Below are 19913 nucleotides of genomic sequence, written 5' to 3' on the forward strand. Positions count from 1 at the left end.
TTCGGCCACGCTAAATTGCCCCTTAATTGGGGAAAAAAAGAGAATTGGGTACTCTAAGTTTATTTTTTAAAATACATAAGGCCGATCACACAATTGCCTTGTAGATTTTTCCATTCAGTTTCAGTGATAGTTTTCTCTCTCAAATAACACTCCACTCCCTCCCTCCGCTGAATCTGTACCGCATGCTCTTTTAAGGACAATTGCCCTTCAAGGACAATTCGGTCTTCCTGAGGGCTGGTGCCCAGAACTGAATGCCCGAGTTAAGATGTGATCTGACCAACTGGGAACTCTCATGTTAGCCCCATGTTCTATCTTATGTATAACACAAACGGGAGACAACAGACTGATATCAAGTACTGCGTGGCTAAAGAAACAACCACTAGAATTTAAGGTTACTTCATGTAAAGAAAAAATTGGAATCTTTATAATTAATCATGCCCAAACTACTGTGATATGTTAACTAAGGCAAAGCTATTATCTATCAATTCCCAGGAAAGTAGAGACATTAACAGAACATTAAATAATTTTGCTCCGCCAAACTGAAACACAGCACCAGAAAATGTATCCTTTTCACAGGAAAGGTGGAAAGTTCAACACTGAGAGATGGCTATCCATGGAGTGCCTCAGGTGTGTAAGCCAAATCCACAGAGTGCCTCAGGTGTGTAAACCAAAGATCCACGTTTTACCTCTGGTTTATGCTAATCTGATTACTAATCTCCAATGATTCAAATGTAAGAACAATACAACCAGACTTCCGTGCCATTACAACCTGCCAGACTTGGATCACCCGACCACGACTTACCTCCCTCAACCCCTTTCTTCTAAAACTTATAGGATTAGGCTTGTTGTAATCACTATTTTTAAATTCATTTACGGGGTGTGTGCATCACTGGTTAGGCCAGCATTTATTACCCATCCCTAGTTGCCCTTCAGAAGGTGGTGGGGAGTTGCCTTCTTGAAACGCTGCAGTCCTTGAGGTGTAGGTACACCCATTGTGCTAATAGGAAGGGACTTCCAGGATGTTGGTCCATTGACAGTGAAGGAGCGGCGATATATTTTCAAGTCAGGGTAGTGAGTGACTTGGACTTGAAACTCCAGGTGGTGGGGTTCGCAGGTATCTGCTGCTCTTGACCTTCGAGATGGTAGTGGTCATGGGTTTGGAAGGTGTTATCTAAAGGACATCGGTGAGTAACTGCAGTGCATCTTGTAGTTGGTACACAGGCTGCCACTGTTAGTCAATGGTGGAGGGATTGAATGTTTGTGGGAGGGGTAACAATCAAGCAGCTGCTTTGTCCTGGATGGTGTTGAGCCTCTGGAGTGTTGTTGGAACTGCACACATCCAGGCAAGTGGAGTATTCCATTGCACTCCTGACTTGCACTTTGTAGATGGTGGACAGGCTTTTGGGGGGGGGGGGGGGGGGGGGGGGGGGGGCCTCAGAGGTGAGTTATCCTAGCCTTTGATCTGCCCAGCAATAGTAATGCCATTGAATGTCATGGGTTAGATCCTCTCTTCTAAATGATGATCCTTGCTTGGCACTTGTGTGGCACAAATGGAATGTGCCACTTGTCAGCCCAAGCCAGGATATTGTCCAGGTCTTGCTGCATTTGGACATGGACTGCTTCATTATCTGAGGAGTCGCGAGTGGTGCTGAACATTGTGCAGTCATTCGCAAACATCCTCACTTCTGACCTTATGATGGAAGGGAGGTCATTGATGAAGCAGCTGAAGATGGTTGGGCCTAGGACAGTACCCAGAGGAACTCCTAGTGTCCTAGGCCCAACCATCTTCAGCTCATCAATTACTTCTCTTCCAGCATGTCTCATGATTTTCAATCTTGGTGCTGATCTGCACTGCACTCCATTGTTCTTCACCTAGAATGTTCTCAACAATAAGAATATTCTTTAAGAACATGCTTCGCCTAGAAAAGTATTACTGGATATAAGAAGAGCAACATAGGATATGGGAAAAACAAAACAAGTAAATGTGCGATAGTTTGAAAAACAGGGCAAAGCAGTGATCTGCTGCTTGGGTAAAATTGCGTGCAATATTCCAACTGTTATTGTAATTGTATTTCTGGGACCTCTGATGGCGCATGTGAGGGCGAAGTTGCTCATTAGGTAGCTCTGACCAGGATCTGCCTTTTATTAGGCCATTCTGCCTGATTTCCCGCACAGTTTGTTAAGGAAAGCACTCTGAATTGGTACTACAGGGTACCCGTACTGAACACATGTCAAAAAGGGAACAGAAGCAAGAAACCCACAGTGGACAATTCTTCAACGGATTTCGAGAATTGAAGGCAAAGGTCAATTGATAACCTTGAACATCGGTCTGGTCCTAAAGTGGGTCAGAGAGGACCGTGACACGAAGTGGGAAGGAAACCTCGTGAGGATTTATCAGGACGCGAGGGGCTGAGTTGGCGAGGAAGCGGATGGCGTTTTAATAAGGTTAAGGCCATTGTGTACGAGAAGGGACTTCTGTTCGAGGTGGTGTACCCGGCGAGGTTGCGGGTAACAGACGAGTCCAAACACTATTACTTAGAGGAACCAGGCGCCTTTATTAGTAGGCATGGACGTGGGTCTATTTGAGCATGTTGTATGGGTTTTTTGATTTCTGTGGATTGGGTGTTGGGATATCTTGTATATAGTTGTTGATATTTATTAAAATTTGCTTTTCTGTTTGTAGGGTTGATGGGAGTATTTTTATGACATAAGGGGTATGTTTGTTCAGGGAGAGCTAATGCATGGGAGAGTTGGGGGCTCAGGGGGAGGAGCTGCAGCTGTTGAACCAGTTTGATCAGGTTTGAAGAGCTTAGTGTCTGGGTGGGAGCATGGGATGGGGAGAGGGGTTAAGTTTGCTGGTGGTGGTTTTGGAGTTACTTTGTGTTGCTCCAAGGGTGGGGCTGGTGGCCACCTTGGGAGGGCCTTTAGCCTGTACCTCTTGAATATTTATTTGGTAGTCCCTGACAGTGGAAATGGCTGATTCCAGGATTTAAGGCGGGGGATTTTCCGTCGAGTTTCATGATCAGTTTACGGACAGTTGATGCAATTAAAAGTAGATATGTTCAATGATTCTCTAGCTCGGCGATCGTTACCTGAACACTCTCGCAGGCCTCCATCTCCCTCATTTTGAAAAAGAATAAGGATCCCACGGAATGCAGTTCATATAGGCCTATCTCTCTACTGAACGCAGGCACCGAGATATTGGCTAAGATGCGATTGGAGTCCTATGTCCCAGAGATAATTGCAGAAGACCAGACAGGCTTTGTGAAGGGGCGGCAACTGCCAGCTAATATAATAATAATCTTTATTGTCACTTCATTGCGATGTAAGCCTACTTGTGACAATGTCCAAATTATCTAACAGCACGTCTTTTGGGAATTGTGGGAGGAAACCAGAGCAATGAGGGGAAATCCACGCACAAGGAGAACGTGCATACTCCGCACAGACAGTGACCCAAGCCGGGAATCAAACTTAGAACCATAGCGCTGTGAAGCTACCACTGTGCTACTGTGCCACTAATACACAGCGGTATTGTTGTCCTCTCCCCTTTTCCAGCCCACAAACCAGAGGTGATGAAATCTATGGATGCTGAGAAAGCATTCAATAGGGTGAAGTGGTGGAAAGTTTTTGAGTTGCTTGGGAGATTCTGATTTGGGCAGATGTCTATCTCATGGATTTGGCTGTTGGATAAAGCCCCTACGGCCAGTGTATGCACTAATGCATGGAGTTCAGGATATTTTCCACTGAATAGGTTTACAAGTCAGGGGCACCATTGTTGCCGCTCCTGTTTGCACTAGCGATAGAACCTTTAGCTATAGCGTGAAGGTCTTCGGGCAAATGGTGGGGGATAAGGCCGGGGGGGGGGGGGGGGGGGGAGGGGGGGGGGGGAAGGAACATAAGGTGTCTCTATATGTGGATGATCTGCTCTTGTATGTTATAAATCTCCTGTATGGACGAAATTATGAAACTACTTAGCAGCTTTTGTGTCTTTTCAAGCTATAAATTGAGCCTGAAGAGGGAATATTTTCCGGTTAACCCCCCCCCCCGGGGAAGGGAGCCGCTTTGGGGGTATTGCGTTTTCGTCTTGCCAGAGATAGCTTCCCAGAGAGTCCCATGATTCTACCAATGCCTCCCTGTTTTCCTTGCCAAGTGGTTTTTTTTGCTTTTATTTTGGGCGGATAAGTCACCAAGAATTCATAGCGTGTACCTTCAGAGGTACTCAGTTTCCTTTATTGGGCGGCCAGTGTTGGAGGGACAGTTTGCCAGTTGGGAGGAGGGCTCAGCGAAATTTCAACAGTCGGGGACACATTTATTTCGATATCATCAGTTGCATTATTTTAACCACAAGGCATTTAAGCTACTCCGCTGGAGCAGGTGAGGGCAAAGAGAGAGGAGCTGGAACCCATTCTGAATAAGTGTGTGTGGAATGAGGCCCTTTGTAGGGCGACTTCCACATCCTCCTGCTCACGGCTGAGCCTGAATCAGCTTACGGTGGTACATAGGGCTCACCTAACTAAGGCTAGGGTGAGTAGGTTCTTTGATGAAGTGGAGGACAGGTGTGAGCAGTGCTCTCGTGAGCCCGCTGATCACACCCACATGTTCAAGTCGTGTCTAAGGACGGTAAAGCTTGGGTCTCCTCCTGTAGCACCATGTCAGCTTAGTGTCTCCAGTCCACCTACCCTGCATATCTTGGGTTGTGGGGCGAGACCCACGCAGACATGGGGAGAATGTGCAAATTCCACATGGACAGTGACCCGGGGCCGGGATCGAACCCAGGTCCTCAGAGCCGTGAGAAAGCAGGGCTAACCACTGCGCCATTGTGCCGTCCGTTTTGGCGATTCTTAACATTGATCTTGTCTGTTGGTGGCTATTTTTGGGGTATCAAACTCCGGGGCTGCAGTCCGTTCTCAGATGTTCTTGTCTTTGCTTTTCTGATAGCCCCGAGGTAAATTCTGCTGAGATGGAGATCTTCCATTGCACCCAATGCCCCCGCCTGGTTGGGTGACATCATAAAATTTCTATATTTGGAAAAGGTCAAGTACATCATTAGGGGATCAGTGGAGGGGTTCTACCCAAGGTGACGACCATTCATCTAATACTTTAAAGAATTAGCAATCATCAGCTGTTGGGGGGGGGGGGGGGGGGTGGCGAGAGAAAAAGGGTGGTTATTATTGTTATTAGGTGTAGGTAATTTTTGTTGGGTTGGTGGGAGTTCTAAGATTGGTTGGTTGGGGGTTTTTTTTATATGCCGATTGTTAGTATGACATGTCGGAGCTGCTTTCTGGGCTATTTGACGTTGTCTTTGTTATCAATGAAACAATTTCAATGAAAATACATTTTTTAAGTAATTGTATTTCTAATGAAGGACGATTGTATTGTCACGGCTTACATGTTATTCCTAATTGGAACAGCATTATACAATGTGAACATAATTAGTCTTTTCATAAGCTAGATGGTCTCTTTAAAAAGCAACTAACTGATTGAGAAAAATGATGGTGCATTTGTCAATATCAAAGAATTCAAAGCAGTAACAATTTCAGGATTCAGATGCGGAGCGTAAATTACTCGAATTACATTCCTGATTTGGCAGTCAATTGAAGCATTCAATTGAAAATACGCCTTCAACTTTAGAGAGGTCTTTACTACTGTATTCTCATAACAAGTGTGCCAATGGAACCTAAAATCAGAGGTGCTCTGCTTTTCGGAAGTAGCTGAAATAAAGAAAATGTTTTCTAAGTCAAGATTCCCAAGGATCAACTGCAAAGTTGTATTTAACAGCCCTTGTGGTTCAGATGGTACCACATTCCTGCTTCAAAAAAATAAAAATTGTATGTTAGCAAGTGTCCTATTCCAATTAATATATTTGAAGTAAGTGAATTATTACATTTATTTTGCAACATTTTTTGCTAAGTTTGAAAATCTGCTTTCCAGGTAAAGCCACTTTAGCGCTTTGGAGCTGTACAGAACCGAGATGTCCCAGATTCAATCGTCAGTCTGTGCAGAGATAAGTGATCTCAATAATGGTAGCAACTGGCCTTGAGACCGTGGGCTAGAAAAAAGGGTGAAACAAATAACCAGGTTCATACCTGATCATTATCCAAAAGCAGCTACCAAAAAGGGTGGATGAAGGCAACATTTGGCTTGGTCATAGAATCATAGAATTTACAGTGCAGAAGGAAGCCATTCAGTCCATCGAGTCTGCACCGCCCTTTGGAAAGAGCACCCCACTCAAGCACACACCTCCTCTACCCCATTCCCTTTACCCAGTTACCCCAATTAACCTTTTTGGACACCAAGGGCAATTTAGCATGGCCAATCCACCTAACCCGCACATCTTTGAACTGTGGGAGGAAACTGGAGCACCCGGAGAAATCCCATGCACACAGGGGGAGAACGTGCAGACTCCACACAGACAGTGACCCAAGCCGGGAATCGAACCTGGGACCCTGGAGCTGTGAAGCAACTGTGCAAACCACTGTGCTACCGTGCTGTCGTCACAATACTTCCTCCTTCTCTCAAACTCCCATCAATGACGAAATAGGTTACTAACAATTACCATTAGGCAATGACGAATAGCACCTTGGACAAAATACTTGACAGCCAGCACCCACCAAAAGCAAAGATGGGAGCAAACTTTGGGGAAAGAGGAAAATCATGTTTTTCAATACAGGTTGTATATACCAAATCAGGATAGAAACCAAGAACCATTGCCTAATATACCCAAGCTGCCTACAGTGGAAACATTTTTTAAAAACCATAAAACAGCAATTTAACAAGAGTTACTTACATACTAATTCCCAAAGATGTGATGGCCAACTACTGATATCACTAATATTCATGGCTATATTCGTATCAAAAGTGAGTGATTAAAAACAGTAAAACATTGTAATGCCGAGTAACAATTTGTGGTAGGCCATGCTTCCAAACACCATTTCCATCACTGCAAGTAAAATAGAACCAACTGTAGAACAGTATTTGTCGTTCAATTGGCATAAGCAGTTAATTATCATATTTGCAAAACTTTTTTTGAGTCGTACCACTAGCAAAATAATGTATTACGCACATTTTACATATGATGCACTGCAACATAGTCTAATACAATGCAATCTTATGGCTTGCTTTTCTTATTCTCATTTTGTTTCCTGAAATAATCCTGGCTATGAGGACTGTCGACCTCATTCAGACAAGAATCAACGTACTAATTCAATCTTACGGTAGAACCCCAGCTCCCATCAATATTGAAAGTCATCAAGGGTAAGTTATAGCTAGCTGAAAATGACTTGTGCTGCAAATCGCTACAGAACTGATAAAATACAGCCTTTTGAAGGCCATTAGAATGCCCATGTTCACTTGTGCATGTGAAATACTGACAGCAGAATAACTCACCTGACCAGTGTGATTTCGTTGAATGCACACAACTCAGAAAATAAAAACTATACTAAAGCATTTACTTAAAGCTGGTAATCCCACAAGAAAGCAGTTACAAAAGTAATTTCATTGCTCCAGAGAGTCATTGTTACTTCAGCAACAGGGAATGGACTGTGAAGTCACTGTCAGCTTGGCAACCACACAATGGCGTTGGGTCACCTGGATAGAGGAGAGTAACAATCCTATCCCTCGCAGATGATCCAGAAAACTCCCCACAGCAAGTTGCACAGAAAACCTGCAACGAACAACAATCCGTTGAAGTTAAGTACTTCAACCATAAAAGAAAGTATGGTGTGGGGTGGGAAGAGGGGAACGTAGGCGCCCAAGCTTCTTCCAATTGACGTTTAAATGTCCAAGTTGGATAATTACATCCTGAGTGAACTTAGTGTGCCACCCTCCTCCTCACATTTTATTCCAGGAACCTCTTCAGTAGCTCAGAACAAAGTTATTTCTCTCATTAAACCCACTGCTCAGGAGTTTATCGACCTGCTCATCTGGTGGCCTCGAGAGCCGAAGCAGCACACAGGGGGGGGGGGGGGGGGGGGTGAAACTGGAAACCATGCAGGCCTGGCGGTGGCCCTTACCTTTCAGCAGAGGCAGGGGGTTCAGGTCGACGGCTTTGCCCTGGATCTTGTACTGCGAGGAGCTCTGCGCTCGCTTCTGCTTGGTCTTGCGAACCGACTTCCGAGAGAATCCGTCTACTTTCTCCACTGGCGTGCTGGCGGTGGGCGAGGACATATCCCCCCTTCTCGACCGAGCCGAGTCACCTCACCTCGAGGAGGAGGAGGGGGGGTGGGGGGCTAGCGACAGCCCGGGGACTCAGGACAGACACACACAGACAACTCTCCTCTCTCTCTTCCCCCCCCCCCCCCCCCCAAAAAACCACAAAAAAAACTTTCCCCACCCCCCCAAACCCAACCCCGGGTCTGACTGACTGCCCTCCTCCCCGGCCCTCACCACCACCAGGGGAGCCCGGCCTGGTGTCCAATCGGAGGGGGGGAGGGGGGGTCAGATTCCGGGCTGGGGACGGACCCGCTACCCTCTCCTCTCACTCTCTTCAGGCGACCATTAAATTCGGGGCGGCGTGCTTTTTTGGGGGGGGAGGGGGGATCGGATCCTCTCCTCGAAGCAGATTATAGGACTTATAATTTTTTAAAAACTGTCACATTCCTCGGCGCTCGCCGCCTCTCTCAGTCCGTGTGGGGTTTTCTCTCTCTCTCCTTCCCCCCCTCCCCTCTATTGTGTTCCTCTTCCTTTTGTGTCAGAGTCGACGGGACGCGCATCCATTGCCAACATGGGGGTTGTGTGTCCAGATCCGGGCGGGCGGAGGGAGGGAGGGTGGGCGGGGCCGCGCCAACTAGTCCCTCCCTCCTCCCGCTCGCCCCGCCCTGCCGTTGGGTGAAGCCATCCGACGTCGGCGGGCAGAGGCGCTTTTCGATTGGTCAGAAGGCCCAGTCAATCGAGCTCACGTCAGCGGGCCGGCGCGCGCGATCCTGAGTGGTCGAGGGGCGCGTCGATCCATTGACGTCACGGCGCCCGGAAAGCTTGCCTGTGCGGAGGGGCAGCCCAGTGCGGTTGAGTGGCGATGACGCGTTTTCGCAAGGGGTCAGGAGGTCAACAGTTACCTGGATGAACAGCTCACGGCTGTCGGCGACCAGATGGGAGCTCGTGTCTTGAGAGAGCAATGCAATCTGAACAATACAGATTATAGAACGGGCAAATTAGACAACACCACCAATATAAATTATAAAATGCAACACCGTCGTCTTGGGCTCTCCCTCTGGATCGAGGATCGAGGCTTCCACTCCGGTTCTGAAATGGCCGATAAAACCTAATGCGCCATTAGCAGATTCGGTCTGCCACATGGGAGACGGGTGATGCTCGAAGGGTTGGGTTGTAGCTTTGTCTGCTCCCTCCAATGCCCTGGCTTTGGTGTGCACAATCCCAACAAAGTTTCTCAATGCATCTGATGCCTTCCCAAACCGTGTCCAGTTTGGGCATTGGTCTGTTGGGATGTGTGACCTTGTTAGGGGTGCACACAGTAAAGAGTCTTACAACAGGTTATAAGTCCAGCAGGTTTGTTTCGAATCACTAGCTTTCGGAGGGATGGTTTCAGGACATCCCTAAAGTGCTTCAGTTGTGCCCTGGGAGTCTCCTGCCGCCGCGGCTAGTCTGGTGTCATGCACACAAACATGTCTCGTCCAACGGAGCTGGTTTTGAGTGATCACTCTAGAAGGAGTTCCTCAGCCATGGGGAGGAAGCAATTAGCGAGGATCCTTGCAATAATCCTGCCTGTGTAGTCATAATTGCAGCAGCCCTGAGATCACCCAGCACATGCTCTTTTTCCCAGATGAGAGATATGAGATTGTGCAGCTATGCCAGGAGTCTATTTGCACCATGTTCTAGAATTTTAGCATAGATTCCATCTTCTCCAGTGGCCTTGCTGTTTTTTCAACTGTTGAATGGATTTTTCAATCTCGCTTGACAGTGTGACTGAGCCTGACGGGATATTGCAGAAGGAGATGAGGACGTTCAAGTCAATGACGGTGTCTCTGCTAAGGAGTTCTTCAAAATGTTCTGTCCAGCAAGCACTGACTGCCTTCCTGTCCTTGATGATCTTTCCTCCATGCCTGGCTTTCAGCAGGGTGGGTGCTTGAGAGCTTGCGCCATAGCTTGAGATGAATGTAAGAAATTGTCATATTTTACATTTTTTGCAGTAATGTTATTAAAACCTGGGTTATAATGCATACAGGCAGTATGACTGCTAAAGCTGTGATTAAGGTCTCATAAAAATGAGGTAATTATTGATTTTGTAGGTGAAGTGTTCTGCTAATTGATTTGAGAACCATTTACTTATTTACAGATAGCTAGCTGATGGAATATTGTTTACGTTTGATGGAACCCTTGGCAGTAGATAATTTATGAGGGGTATTGTGTTTGGTCCTGGCTAAACAAGTCAAAGGACATCTTGAAAAAGAGACAAAAGAATGCCTTATGCTTTGGGGACAGATGATGTAGTTAATGGGAGGAAAAGTCAGTTGGTCCGAGAACTTCATCCGAACAGAGGTGTTTTAATTTGCTCCTGAAAGGTTATCTCGGCAAAGATTCTGCACAGGGAAAAGCAAGTAGAAACCTGGTTGTTAACTTTATCCACCACATTCTCCCCGTGTTTGAGTGGGTTTTGTCCCCCCCCCCCCCCCAGCCAAAAATGTGCTGGGTAGGTGGATTGGCCACCCTAAATTGCCCCTTAATTGGAAAAAATGAATTGACTACTCTAAATTTTAAAAAAAACTTTATCCATAAGTGGCATTTGAAATATATTGGTTTGCTTAATTAAAATATAATGGCAACTTTACAAAGTAAGTTAAGGTTTTCTCTTTTACTCAAGAACTGTTGTAACCGTTAACTGTAAAGTTGTTTCTTTCTTTATTGCTAATGTCATTAATTATGTGTTTAAATTAGAGTGTATTTGAATATAAAAGATACCTATGGGTCAGTGTTATCACTCCTGTGGTGCAGTAACATTTCCTCACAGTTTTACAAATTGCAAATAGTTGGATTCTTGTCTGAGATCCTAACACAATTTGGAGCTCTTTGCCTTGATTTTAAAAGAGTAATTCCTGGTTTGGCTTGGAATTGTTGAATTTAAAGACAGCGAGTGTGACGAGCTGCTGTTTTCAGGTTCTGATACTCTTGTCAGCTGAATAGGAAATTACTTGTAAAATGGCTCTCTCAGAAGCCAAGGGTTTTCTGGGTATTAAAGAAATAACCCTGGGTGGTTTACAGAAGGTTATTAAAACAAACCTTTTGGAATTGGCAGAGAAGTTGCACAGTTGAATCTACCTGCACTGGTGTGGAAGGTAGAGGTAATTTAAAAAGACAGCTCAGCATTTAAATTTGGAAGAGATGCCAGATGCATAGCCTGAGTTCTGGCAAGAATCATTGGAATTGAGTTGAAATCAGCCATGATTGAATGGTGGAGTGGACTCGATGGGCCGAATGGCCTTACTTCCACTCCTATGTCTTATGGTCTAATTAGTTAGGATCCAGTTGCAAATTAAACAATTACAACTTGCTGAAAAATTGAGACAGCTGGATTTAGAAGCATAGGAAAAAGAAAAGGCAGAGAAGGAAAAAGAGAGTGAAACAAAGACAAGAGAAAAAAGTAAAGAGAGAATTTGAACTTCAGAAAATAGACCTGAAGGAGAGGGAGTTAGAAAGACATAGAGCACATCAACTGAAAAGGTTGGAGTTAAAGACAGAAGATGAGGAAAATTTAGAGGGAGGAGTACGCTTTCCTAGTCCAAATACTCGTGGGATATGTTTAAATATTATCAAGCACTGTCAGGATTTGACAATAAAGATGTGGAAACATTTTTTATCTCATTTGCAAAAGTAGCTGAACAATTGAATTGGCCAAAAACCATGTAGTATTGTTGGTTCAATTAGAATTATTAGACAGAGCTAGCAAAATGTTTGTATCATTGTCAGAGGACGTATCTAGGAATTATGATGAGGTGTGAAAAGTATTACGATTCCAGATCAGACGACACCAATACTGAACAGAACCCCCAATATTTTATTTTTATTTTGTAAGACTGTGAGGCAAGAATACTTGGTTCCAGGAGTGATTGCACAAAGAAATAGGGATATGGTATTTTAAAACAAATGTTACTACTAACACAGCATTAAAATCTTTAACATCAGGGCAGCACGGTGGCACAGTGGTTAACATTGCTGCCTCACGGCGCCAAGGTGCCAGGTTCGATCCCGGCTCTAGGCCACTGTCCGTGTGGAGTTTGCACATTCTCCCCGTGTTTGCGTGGGTGTCGCCCCCACAACCCAAAGATGTGCAGGATAGGTAAATTGCCCCTTAATTGGAAAAAATGAATTGGGTACTCGAAGTTTATTACTGGAAAATAACTAATTACCCCTTAAACAATAATGCTCAATACAGTGAATAAAGTACCCTTAATTGCTATCTTTATTCCCATTTAAACATCAAGAAAACAACCATCTCAACTCTCAATCCACCTTAAACACCAATGGCAGAGAGGAATACTTACTTTACAGAGTTATTCATTGAGAAAGGGAGCTCTTGAGACTGCTTTTCAGAAAGATCTAACTCCAGTCATACCCATATAGAAACTTTGGCTGTATATCTTCAAACGTTGTTTCAACTAGCTTCTTTCGGCTCTCCCTTGTCCTCAGATACGTTTGCACTGATGTTAAGACTGTTCATCTCTTTTTAACTAAATTGCAGAGAGAAAAACCTGACTTGTATTCCCTGCCAGAACAGAACTGAACTGAAAATGCTTTCTCAAAAAGCCGGATGCATTAGCTCCACCCAGCACTGACAGGTGGAACGGTGGCACAGTGGTTAGTACTGCTGCCTCACAGCGCCAGAGACCATTCAAATGTGGCCTTGGTTGACTGTGTGCAGATTTTTCAGATTCTCCCCGTTTCCGCGTGGGTTTCCTCTGGCTGCTCCGGTTTCCTCCCATAGTCTAAAGGTGTGCAGGTTAGGCGGATTGGCCATACTAAATTGCCCCTTGTGTCCAGGGATGTGCAGGTTGGGTGGGGCTACAGGCGGGTGGGCCTAGGTGGGGTGCTCTTTCAGAGGGTCCATGCAGACTTGATGGGCTGAATGGCTTCCATCTGCACTGTAGGGATTCTGTGACTTCTAATCATCTCACAAAGCTGCAAACTAATTAACTCCCCAGGGATTCCCCTTAATCAGAAAAAAACAGCATTAGCTGAAGGTTTTACGATGGTTAGTTGCACCTCTGGCTCCCAAAAGGTTCAACCTAAGAATCATTTAAAACATCATTTCAGTCGTCAAACACACTCTAACCCAGGCTTTTAACCCTTACTGCAAAACATACTTATAATACAATATACCTGAAATTCCTATCTTCATCACAAAAGCCATTGTAAGTACATATGAACTAGTGCCAGAATCCAAGAGTGTGATGAACGTAGGAATTTCAGATATGTGTATTTGATGCAGTGAGGGTTAAAAGCCTGGTTAGTGTGTGTATGATTGCTGTAGTAGTGTTTTTAAAAATCCTTGTTTGCAAGACAGCTAGGCTTTTACTATCTCTGGCAACAGAGCACCCCTCCCTGACAAACTCAATATATTCTAAGCTTGTTTCAAGCAGGAAGCCAACAAACCATTGTCAACTTCCCCAAGAGCCACGGACACACTAATATCTACCATCACAGCCTCAGAAGTCAGATCAGCCTTCTCAAAAGTGAACCCACGGAAAGCAACCGGTACTGGCAGAGTCCTTGGTCTGCACTCAGATGTTGCGCGGACCAACTGGCGGGTGTGTTCGTGGACATCTTCGATCTTTCCCTACTCTGTTCTGAGATTCCCACCTGCTTCAAGAAGACCTCTATCATACCGGTGCCAATGAAGAACCAGACAACATGCCTCAATGACTACCAACCGATGGCCCTGACATCTATCATTAAAACGTGCTTTGAGAGGTTAGTCAGGAGACACATCAACTCCAGACTGCCTTGTTCCACTGCAATTCGCATACCGCCACAACAGGTCCACAGCAAATGCTATCTCGCTGGCCATACACTCATCCCTGGAGCATCTCGGCAAAAAGGACTCCTACTTCAGATTCGTATTCATTGACTACAGCTCCGCCTTCAACACCATAATCCCAACCAAGCTCATAACCAAATTCCAAAACCTATGCCTGGATCCTCGACTTCCTGACCCATAGACCACAATCAGTAAGGATAAACAACAACACCTCCTCCACGATGATCCTCAATATCGGGGCTCCGCAAGGCTGCATACTTCGCCCCTATAATACGCCTTATGCACACGCACGACTGTGCGGAAAAATTCATCTCCAGCTCTACCTGCAAGTTTGTTGATGACACGACCGTAGTGGGTCAGATCTCAAACAACAATGAGTCACAGTACAGGAGGGAGATGGAGAACCTAGTGACACGGTGCAATGACAACAATCGCTCCTTCAATGTCAGCAAAACTAAGGAGCTGGTCATCAAATTCAGGAAGTGAAGTGTCGTACAGGCCCCTTCTACCTCAATGGTGCCATGGTGGAGATGGTTGACAACTTCAAATTCCTAGATGTAAACATCACCAACAATTTGTCCTGGTCCAGCCACTTCGACGCTCCGACCAAGAAAGTACAAGAACGCCTATACTTCCTCAGGGAATTAAGGAAATTTGGCATGTCCACATTGACTCTTACCAATTTTTATAGATGCACCATAGAAACATCCTATCTGGCTGCATCACAGCTTCGTATGGCAATAGCTCAACCCAAAACTGTATGAACACAGCCTAGTCCATCACGCGAACACGCCTCCCATCCATTAACTCTGTCTACACCTCCCGCTGCCTTAGGAAAGCAGATGGCACAATCAAGACCCCTCCCACCCGGGTTATCCTCTCTTCCAACCTCTTCTATCGGGCAGAAGGTACAAAAGTCTGAGAACATGCACCAACAGATTCAAAAACAGCTTCTTTCCCGTTGTTGCCAGAGTCCTGAATGGCCCTCTTATGGACTGAACTGATCTCTCTATGCATCTTCTCTACTGTTGTAGCACTATATTCCGTTCGCTTCACCCAATGTCTATGTATTTACATTGTGTATTTATTGTATGTCTTGTGTTTTTCATGTATGGAACAATCTGCCTGGACTGTACGCAGAACAATACTTTTCACTGTACCTTGGTACACGTGACAAATCTAAATCTGTAGTTGAATTTTGTCGTACATGTCACAAATGTCAGGTGATAGGAAAACCGCAAGCACTAATCAATCCAGAACCCTTAACACCCATTTCGGCATTTGAGTAACCTTTTACTCCGATCCTAATTGATCATGTGGGATCCCCCTCATGAGACCAAAGTGGGAATCAGTATTTGTTGACTATATGGATGTGTCTACTAGAGGCCATTCCATTCCATTACAAAATATTGCAGATAAGAGGGTCGTAGAGGAGTTAACCACATTTCTTACCAGATTGCGGGCTCACTAGAGAAAACCAATCAGATCAGGAATCAAATTTAATGTCAAAGTTATTCAAGAAAATTATGGATAGCTTAGGGATAAAGCAATTCAAATCAAGTGTGTATCATCCAGAATTGCAGGGAGCATTAGAAAGATGGCACCAAACTGTAAAGACCGGGGGTGGGATTCTGCGACCCCATGCCGGGTCGGAGTCGGAGAATCGGGGGGGGGGGCGGTGGCAGTTCGTGCGACGCTGCTCTGATGCCGGACCGCCGATTCTCCCCACGTGATGGGCCGAGTTAGGCTGAGTCCCACCGGTGCCGTTCTCGTATGGTCCTACCCGGCGGGACCTCGCCGTTCATGATGCGGGGGATGGCCTGGTTTGGGGGAGGGGGTGTGTGGAGAAGGGGGAAACCGACCCGGGGGGGGGTGCTCCACAATGGTCTGGCCCGCGATCGGGGCCTACCGATCGGCAGGTGGGCTTATCCTGGTGGGGGCCTATGTTCCTCCGCTCCGGGCCCCTGTAGCTCTCCGCCATGTTGCGTCGGGGCCGGCACGGAGAAGGCAACACATGCGCATGCGCAAACGCGCCGGCCGTAGAGCGCATGCGCAAACTCGCGTCAGCCGTAGCGCGCATGCGCAAACTCGTGCCGCCATAGCGCGCATGTGCGGACCCGCGGCGCCCGTGCTGCCAACCATATCGGCAGCTGGAGCAGCGTGAGGCTCTCCAGTGCCGTGCTAGCCCCCGTGCTGTGCAGGATCGCTGATCCTAGGAGCCTGTTGATGCCGTCGTAAAACGCTCTGGCGTTTACAATGGCATCAACACTTAGCCCCAGGATCAGAGAATCCTGTTGAGGACCTATAGTCAGAATTATCCAGAGGATTGGGATAAAGGGATTTTAATTGTAGTGCAATTAGGGATGCACATAATGAACTAACTAAATTCAGTCTATTCAAATTGATTTTTGGTCATGAGGTAAAAGGACCACTTAACTTGATTGAGGAGAAATTGGTGAATCAGAGATCTGAGACTACAGTTTTGGAATATGTGTCAAACTTTAGGGAGAGACTAAACAGGGCTGATGTGTTGGCTAGAGTTGGCATTTAAAATTTTCTTAATATGTGGTGAAAAAAGAGACAGATAAGAAATCAAAAACTCGTAGTTTTGTTAGTGGGGAGAAAGTATTAATACGCGTGACAGGTGAACCATTAAAACAAGATATAGTGGGCCTTATCAAATTGAAAGAAAATTGAGTGAGGTGAATTATTTGATAAGAACGGCAGATAGAAGGAAAAGTCAAGAGTGCCATGTTAATATGCTCAAAAGGTATTTTGATAGGGAAGGAAAGTAGGAGGCTGTGTTAATAGTTATAACTCAGGGAGAAGAGATAAATCAAGATGATTCTGAATTTGACATTCCTCAAATTAGATTGGACAATGAGGAAGTAAGAAGAAATTTGGGTAAATTACTGAGTCACCTTCCAGAGGAAAATAAGAAAGAGTTATTACAGTCATATAGAACTATTTGTGGGATTCAAACTAGGAAGTACAAAGGTGATTGTACATGATGTAGCTGTAGGATGTTCTGTTCCAATTAAGCGACATCCATTTAGACTGAATACACTAAAGTTGGCACAGGTTCAAAAGGAGATTGAAAGCATCCTTAAGAATGATATAATTGCGGGGGCGGCATGGTGGTTCAATGGTTAGCACTGCTGCCTCACAGCGCCGAGGACCTAGGTTCGATCCTGGACCTGGGTCACTGTCAATGTGGAGTTTGCACATTCTCCCCATGTCTGTGTACTTCTCACCCCCAGAACCCAAAGCAGTGCCTGGTAAGTGAATTGGCCACGCTAAATTGCCCCTTAATTGGTAAAAAAAAGGATTGGCTACTCTAAGTTTTAAAAAAAGAATGATATAATTGAAGTGATTTGCAGTGATTGGAGCTCACCTATTGTGATGGTGCCAAACCCAGATGGAACGCAATGATTATGTGTAGACCATAGGAAAGTCAATGCAGTAATGAAGTCAGATTCATATCCTGTTCCTTCTTTGGAAAACTGCATTAAAAAGGTGGGACGAGCAAATTTCATTATCAAAATTTACTTCCTGAAAGGATGCTGGCAAATACCTTTATCTGAAAGGGCAAAGGCAGTTTCAGCTTTTGTAACACCAAGTGGTCTGTACTAGTTTAAAGTTATGATGTTTGGAATGAAAAATATGCCAGCAACAGTCCAAAGACTAACCAATAAGGTAATTTCTGGACTAAAGAATTGTGCAGTGTACATAGACAAACTGGTGGTCAGTCAAACATAGAAGGGGCACTTGGAACATTTGAAGGACTTGTTCAATCGACTACAAGAGGCTGGCTTGGTGGTAAACTTGACTAAAAGTGAGTCTACAAAAGCCTAGGTCACATTTTAAGGCCATACTGTTGGACATGGTCAGATGGCTGAATGGAACGTGGAAACGAAAGCTATTGGGAAGTTCTCCCATATCATCAACGAGAAGGGAAGTTTTGACATTTCTGGGCATGAGTGGTTTCTACAGTAAGTCTGTACTAAATTTTTGCAGTGTGGTTGCTCCACTGACAACTTTTGAAAAACAACAGGATATTTCATTGGGTGTCAGGGGGCATTTGATAATCTGAAAACTGTGTTGACCACAGCATCAGTTTTGGTGACACCGAATTATGACCCAACAATATAAGGTGGCCATTGATGCATTACAATAAGCTGACAACGGTATAGAAAGACCTGTTGGTTATTTTTCCAGAAAACTAAATGTTCCTTAAAAGAAGTATTCGACAATCGAAAGGTAAACGTTGAGTTGGTATTGGCATTGTAACATTTTGACATTTCTGGTGCTAACAATTCATTTGAGACAATTGTTTATACTGACCATAATCCATTGAAGTTTCTAAATCGTAATGCAAGACTGTTTAGACGGAGTTTATTTCTAGAACCATTTAACTTGAAAATTATGCAAGTAGCAAGAAGAGAAAACATAATTGCAGATGCTTTATCACTACTTTGAGATGTGAGAAAACTGGAACATTTAAAGTTGGGGAAAAAGGACTGAATTGGACGATACTTTTTAAAATAAATTTAAAGTAGCCAATTCTTTTTTTTCCAATTATGGGGCAATTTAGCATGTCCAATCCACCTACCCTACACATCTTTGGGTTGTGGGGTTGAGACCCAAGCAGGCACGGGGCGAATACGCAAACTCCACATGGACAGTGACCCGGGGCCAGGATCAAACCCAAGTCCTCGGCGCCGTAAGGCAGCAGTGCTAACCACTGCGCCACCATGCCGCCCTGAAATGGACTATACTGATGTTTAAATTTGCATGCATGAATATGACAAGATATGTATCTTATAGTGTAATAGTAATGTTTAGTAAAGGAGTGGTATTTAAAGTTGAAGAAGCTTTGGAAAATGAAGCCATCTTTTCATGGTTCATTTTTTTAAAAATCAATGCAAGAAATTGTCATATATATTTTGCAGTAATGTTATTAAAACTTTGTTAAGATGCATACAGACAGTTTGACTGCTAAAGCTGTGATTAAGGTGTCCTTAGAAGTGAGGTAATCATTGCTTTTCCAGGCAGGTGAAGTGTTCTGCTAATAGATTTGAGAACCATTTACTTGTTTACAGATAGCTAGCTAATGGAATATTGTTTATGTTTGAAAGATCCCTGGGGTGTAGATAATTTTTGAGGGGTATTGTGTTTGGTCCTGGCTAAATAAGTCAAGGGACATATTGAAGAAAAGACAAACGAACGCCTTATGCTTTGAGTACAGATGATGTAGTTAATGGGAGGAGCCAGGTCTGTCTGAAAAGTAAGTTGTCATAGGTTTTATGCTGCACTTCTACCTTTAGTCACCTGTAGGACTCATGCTTTTCTCTGGAGCCATGGTGAAGTTCCCAGTCAATGAAAGTTTTGTGCTTGTACTCAGGTGTTGTATCTCTTGGTCCCTTTTCTCAGACCAATCACAATCTTCCCTGGTAGAGAGATCAAAAGGACCTCTTTGTTGGTGCTTGATATGGTGACCCTTTGGGTTGGGCAGGCACTATGGGCACATTACAGCTCCTGGTCGCTGGAGGGTGAGAGATTGGCAGTGAACCGCTGACTAAGAGGGAACCTTTGAGGCACTACTCCCCTGAAGCCCTGGCAGACGTCCCCAGCCAGTATCACAACTGTCAGCACACTATAGCGCTGTTGGACACTGTTGTACCCCCTCGCACACCCTCAGCATCCGCAGTGCCTGTTTCCTGATTTTAAATACCACAAGTGAAATCACCGTTGGTAACTCCCCCTGGTGGAGATGGAGCATCACTGGATGCCCGGAGAATGCCATGCAGGCCCGCTAATGATATTTTTAGGGCATTTACTGCAAAATTTGCATGCACATGCTGGTATGCGGCGAAGAACGCATTCACTCTGCTGTCGAGTGATCGGAGAATGGCATTCTGTTTGG

At 44.9% G+C, this 19913-nt stretch overlaps 1 protein-coding gene and 1 long non-coding RNA gene across 2 annotated transcripts in view; one reads left to right on the top strand and one right to left on the bottom strand.

The window, feature by feature from the left end:
* The window catches only part of LOC140407602 (serine/threonine-protein phosphatase 2A 56 kDa regulatory subunit epsilon isoform-like), a 221226-nt gene extending 212939 nt beyond the window's left edge, over window positions 1–8287 (bottom strand). The window contains exon 1 of the mRNA XM_072494961.1: window positions 8013–8287. Coding sequence (XP_072351062.1) covers window positions 8013–8166 — 154 coding nt within the window. The 5' untranslated portion in view covers window positions 8167–8287. The remainder of the gene's footprint in view (window positions 1–8012) is intronic.
* A 685-nt stretch (window positions 8288–8972) lies between these two features.
* LOC140403942 (uncharacterized) lies at window positions 8973–15171 on the top strand. The gene is made up of 2 exons (XR_011938439.1): window positions 8973–10112; window positions 12692–15171. It is a non-coding gene; the product is annotated as an uncharacterized lncRNA (long non-coding RNA).
* The last annotated feature ends 4742 nt before the right edge of the window (window positions 15172–19913 follow it).

The sequence above is a fragment of the Scyliorhinus torazame genome, chromosome 2 (genome assembly GCF_047496885.1).
Source record: "Scyliorhinus torazame isolate Kashiwa2021f chromosome 2, sScyTor2.1, whole genome shotgun sequence".
Lineage (NCBI taxonomy): Eukaryota > Metazoa > Chordata > Chondrichthyes > Carcharhiniformes > Scyliorhinidae > Scyliorhinus > Scyliorhinus torazame.